The 4705-nt window shown below is 44.5% G+C and overlaps 1 protein-coding gene across 2 annotated transcripts; it reads left to right on the top strand.

The window, feature by feature from the left end:
* Positions 1-63: 63 nt before the first annotated feature.
* On the top strand, positions 64-3407 carry DNAJC28 (DnaJ heat shock protein family (Hsp40) member C28). 2 transcript variants are annotated; one of them, XM_074814270.1, is made up of 2 exons: positions 64-200; positions 2015-3407. In XM_074814270.1, exon 2 carries the CDS (start codon positions 2068-2070, stop codon positions 3184-3186), a length of 1119 nt encoding a protein of 372 aa, XP_074670371.1. In that variant the 5' UTR covers positions 64-200; positions 2015-2067; the 3' UTR covers positions 3187-3407. The 2 variants fall into 2 exon arrangements, with proteins under 2 accessions (XP_074670371.1, XP_074670370.1); XM_074814269.1 differs by having other exon boundaries at positions 77-200; positions 1405-3407.
* Positions 3408-4705: the final 1298 nt, after the last annotated feature.

The following is a 4705-nucleotide window of genomic DNA, read 5'->3' as shown; positions in this document are numbered from 1 at the left end:
GCCGGGCCGCCCTTCCCGCTCCCACGGGCGCTCTGCTCCTCCCCGGCCGTCCCTCCTGCCGTCGGTACAGGGTGCCTGTCCTTGGTGAAGGGGAACAGTCGTCGCCCCTCCTCTTCCTCCTTCTCCTGCGCTGCTGCCGCGCCCCCCCGGGACTGCGTCGCTGTGCGGGAGGGGGAAGGGCGGGCGGCGGCGGGGACCAGGTGAGGCGGGGTTGCTGGGCAGCGGGGCTCTGGGCAAACAAGTGCGTGTGGCGCTGCGGGGAGCCTCCCCCGCCCCACGCAACGGCCTGGGGAGGGGAGCGGCGGGGTACCGAGTGCCCGGCTCCTCGCCTGCCGGCAACCGCTCTCTTCAGCCCTCCCCGGGCCGCATCGCCTCAGGGCGCTCGCCCGTTCCCGGGGCGGGAGCCCCTCCCTGTCCCCGCGGCGGTTGGGGGGCAGCCGGCGGCGCTGGGAGGGCGGCGGGGAGCCGCGGGGGGCGAGGCCGGCTCGTCCGCCGGGCCCGGCGGGGGAGGGGGGCGACTGGGACGCGCCCTCCAGTGCCTGCGCCCCCCTCGGCCATGCAGGGGGCTCGGTCGTGTCCCCCTCGCGCCAGGCCCCACCGGGGAGAGCTGGATTCGAACGGCTGGGGAATAAAAATCCCCCCAGCCGGCACTCTCCGGTGCCGTGGGGCGAGTGCTATACATACAGTTTGATACACTTTTTTAAAGCACAAATACATTAAAATGGAGGCTACTTCTGATCAGCACGTTGAATTTCAAGAGTGTATGCATTGATTTTTCCATCTAAGTAGTAGTTACGTGGATTTTTATGGCCATGTGAAACTAAATTATTATCTTTGCCAACTACGTAGAAGGAAAGAAACCACTTATCTATATCATAAATAAAAAACTCCCAACATGTTCCGTTATAATAACCAGAAGCTGATGAGTTAATATGTTACGTGGATCAAAATCAATGGGAAACATTCAGGACTGATCCAGTCTTTCATCCAGTCCCAAATACATCTCCTTTCCCTCCTCTTTTCAGATGGATTAGGGTGGAAGGGCAGTTTGTTATATGCAGAACACACATTATTTATTCCTTAACCTTGATTTAACGTGGTTTTTTGTTTGGAACAGAAATCAGCAAAGGATATGTTGTAGTCATTGATGAATCTGCGAAAGGAGGCTCTTTAGCACCATATGTGCAGCATTTGTCTTAGGATTTTCGTTAATAAAGAGAAGTTAGCTGATGTGTAAATTGTGCATGCAGTTTGTATGATATTTTTCTACTTCTGATTTTACATGAGGACTGACTTACGTTGTCATGTGCTAAAGGTGTTCCTTTTGCTATTTCCCAAAAAAATCGAGAAGCACTGGTATTCCTGACAGAATGCGATACTGTCTGCTACTGATCTGTTCCACAGGTTGAGTTCCACAAATGAGTTCCACGTTTATAATCTTACCTGGGACAAACAGAGGAGACTGGGCACTAGGCCAAGAGTCCTGCTGGGATACAAGAATTAATCTAAATGAATCTATAAATCTGAATGCTACTTCAGATGTTGCTGTAAAATGCCAAAAGGGTACTGTAATGAAATCCTTTGAGAATGCACCAGGTCTTGAGGCATTGATGTATGTGAATAGAAAATTCAGTTGATGGCTGGGAGAGATTTGTTCCGGCAGAGTTACCGCTCAATATAAAGCATATTTTCTGTTTACATTGCACTGACTTTGCAGAATGGCAGTAAAGCTTTGGCCTTTTGGGAATTCTGCAGAGCAAAACAAATCTGTGCTACTGTTGCTATACTAGGAGAAAACTATATTGTGAATTAATGTTCATTGACATTGTAATACTACCACTTAGTAATAAGAAATGCAGATTTCAATATTAGTCTGTAAAAGAAAAGAACATTGTATACTGTTCTGAAATTTTGTAGGAATTTCTTTAAATAACAAGTTAAAGATAATACTTAAATCATGTAAGTTATTTTAAAAAGTGTATTTAACAGAAGTTTTACAAAAATGTGTTTATAGGTCATTGTTTATAATGTAGCTGCATCTGAAGAAATAGAAAGCGGCTTTGTGTCATGCTGACTAACAGCATAGGGCGTCACTTAATGGTACATCAAGCAATGATTCCAAGAAAACTGAAGCTGTTTCCCTGCATTTGTGGCAACAGAATGTTTTCGGGTTACAAACCTAAAAGCAGTGTCAAGGACTCTTACAAAATTCTTGAGCTTGAGGAAGGATGTTCCCTTGATGATATCAGAAACTCGTATCGAAGTCTTGCTAAAAAATACCATCCAGACAGCGGTTCTGCCACAGCTGATTCTGAAGCATTTATGAAAGTAGAAGCAGCGTACAGAGTCGTGCTCAGTGATGTGGAGACCAAAAAGAAATCAAACGAGAATAATGAAGAGGAGGAAGATCAGTTCAAATCAAAAGCACCACAGCATAGACACTACTTGAGTTTTGAAGGCGTTGGCTTTGGAACACCAAGCCAAAGAGAAAAGCAATACATGCAGTTTCGAGTAGACCGTGCTACCGAACAAGTGTTGGAGTACCGGAAGCAGAGACTTGAAAACCAGTATGCTGTGACTGACCTAATGAAAGCCAAAGACGTGAGGCAGAGCAAAAAGGTGAAAATAACTCAGGCAGTTGAACGGTTGGTTGAGGACCTCATCCAGGAATCGATGGCGAAAGGAGACTTCGACAACCTCAGCGGCAAAGGAAAACCTTTGCAGAAATTTTCAGACTGTCCACATATCGACCCTATGACTCACAACTTGAACAGGATTCTGATAGACAATGGATACCAGCCAGAGTGGATCCTGATGCAGAAAGAAATACGGGAAACTATTGAGCGGTTAAGGAGGGGTCTAGTGGCATCTCGAAGTAAGCTTGGAGGGCCAATGACACCCTATAGGCAAAAGGAGTGGAATCATATTTGTGAGCAATTTATAGAAGATATCAGGAAATTAAACAAAAGAATTGACAACTTCAATTTAGTTGTTCCTATTCTGAGCAGACAAATGGTGCACTTCAGTGCAGACAAAGAAATTGTTCGAGCACAGAAGACTTACGAAGCTTTGATGGAAAACAGAGAGGCTTCTAATTCAGACACAAAGGAAAATGAAGAGGAAAATGTTAAAAGGTTTGGGTGGAAGTCTTCTCTAGTTAAGTGGTTAAACCTTACACTGAAATAAGATAACACTACTTCATCTGTCTTGTCAAGATTTTGAATGCACTTTATTAATGAAAATTGTAGCGCTAGAGAAATTACAGGTACACTGAAAATGTGAAATCCAGCTGTCCTCTGTTAAACCAGTGAAAAGGAATTGGGTTGTCTGATGTACATTTGCAGGTGCTTGATTGATTTATTTGTGAATATTGTTAAGGAACAAATAAATTCAGTTATCCTCTTGCAGCTCATTTTACTTCTGCTTAAAATTAATGCTTCACTTTTACAGACTGTTATCTCTTCAGAAGGTGAAACTGAGGCTTAGCAAAAACATGTTAAGGAGAAAGTGGAAGTAAATGTCTTGCCGTGCTCTGTTTAACCTTTATCCTTTCGTATTTAAATGCTTACAGCTCATAAATTGTTGACAGGTTTCATGCATTTTTTTAAAAGTACCTTCATCTCTTCAAGGTTAAATGAAATGGGAAAGGAAGGTTCTGGATGTCTGGACTTGGACTGTACATTCTGCAGAAGTCCATTTTTGGATCTGGCTTTTAACAGAAGAAAGTCTCAGAAAGCATCTGAGCAAATAAAGAAGACTGACCAAAACTGTACGCTAGTCACAGGGCTCTTTGGAGGCAAGAGGAGAAGGGAATACTAATTTTCAAAAGTAATTTCACACTTAAATATTTCAGACTATTGTCATCAAAGAACTTACTGTGAAATATTGCTGTACTATTAAAATTTCTAGGCAATGGCTTGGAGGGTGGGAAAATCTCCATGATGCCAAAGATTTATTTGTCTTTAGTAACCTCTCAGCTCCCCACACAATCTGATTTTCCTGGAGGACTTTGCCTTTGCAAAGGTGTGACTGGATGTATCAGTATCTGTGTGGGCCCCATTCCTCAGTCATGCCTCTGTGACTCAGACTGTCTCTGTCTCCACCTGTGCAGGAGCTGTGCTGTGCCCAGCCAGTCCGTAGGAAGGTGTCCCACAGGCTCTGGGTATGCCACAGAGCAGGAATTTCCACTCTCAGGAGTTTCAGAGATGAAAGTTAGATGATGGTCGCAACCATCCTTTGGCAGATGCCCCAGCACCAGCAGAGTCTGGGTTAATGCCTTTGCGTTTGGGCAGGTAACACTGCATGTGCTCCTTTTGGTCTTTGTGCTCTTGCTCATCTAGATGAGGCCTTCACATGCAGGCAGAACGTTATTTATATATATTGGTAGAATGGATCAATTGAAGTATCATTTGTCAGAGGGTATTATATCATCTAGTAATATAATTGAATATAATTTATTGTTAAACACTATAGGTCTTTCAAGCCTTTGTGTTAGGGCAAGTGAGTAATAATGACAAGGTGTTTGTCATGTTTTAGAAAACAGGGCTAATCTCAGCTTCCTTTAACACACCTTTCTGTAGGAATTAAGGTGGCCAAAGTAAAAAGAATGACGTTCTGTGCAGGCTGATCTGTTGCCCCTAGGTCATGCCACTGGGATGCTTGTGCTGTGCTGTGCCCTGGTGTTAGCTGGAAGGATTAATGGCTA

Source organism: Strix aluco, chromosome 2 (genome assembly GCF_031877795.1).
Source record: "Strix aluco isolate bStrAlu1 chromosome 2, bStrAlu1.hap1, whole genome shotgun sequence".
In the NCBI taxonomy this organism is placed as follows: Eukaryota; Metazoa; Chordata; class Aves; order Strigiformes; family Strigidae; genus Strix; species Strix aluco.
The sequence above is the reverse complement of the archived record's forward strand: the minus strand, read 5'-3'. Positions and strand labels throughout refer to the sequence as shown.

Excerpts from the sequence above, each read along its gene's own strand:
- DNAJC28 (XM_074814270.1), top strand. The coding sequence starts at position 2,068 with ATGCTGACTAACAGCATAGGGCGTCACTTAATGGTACATCAAGCAATG.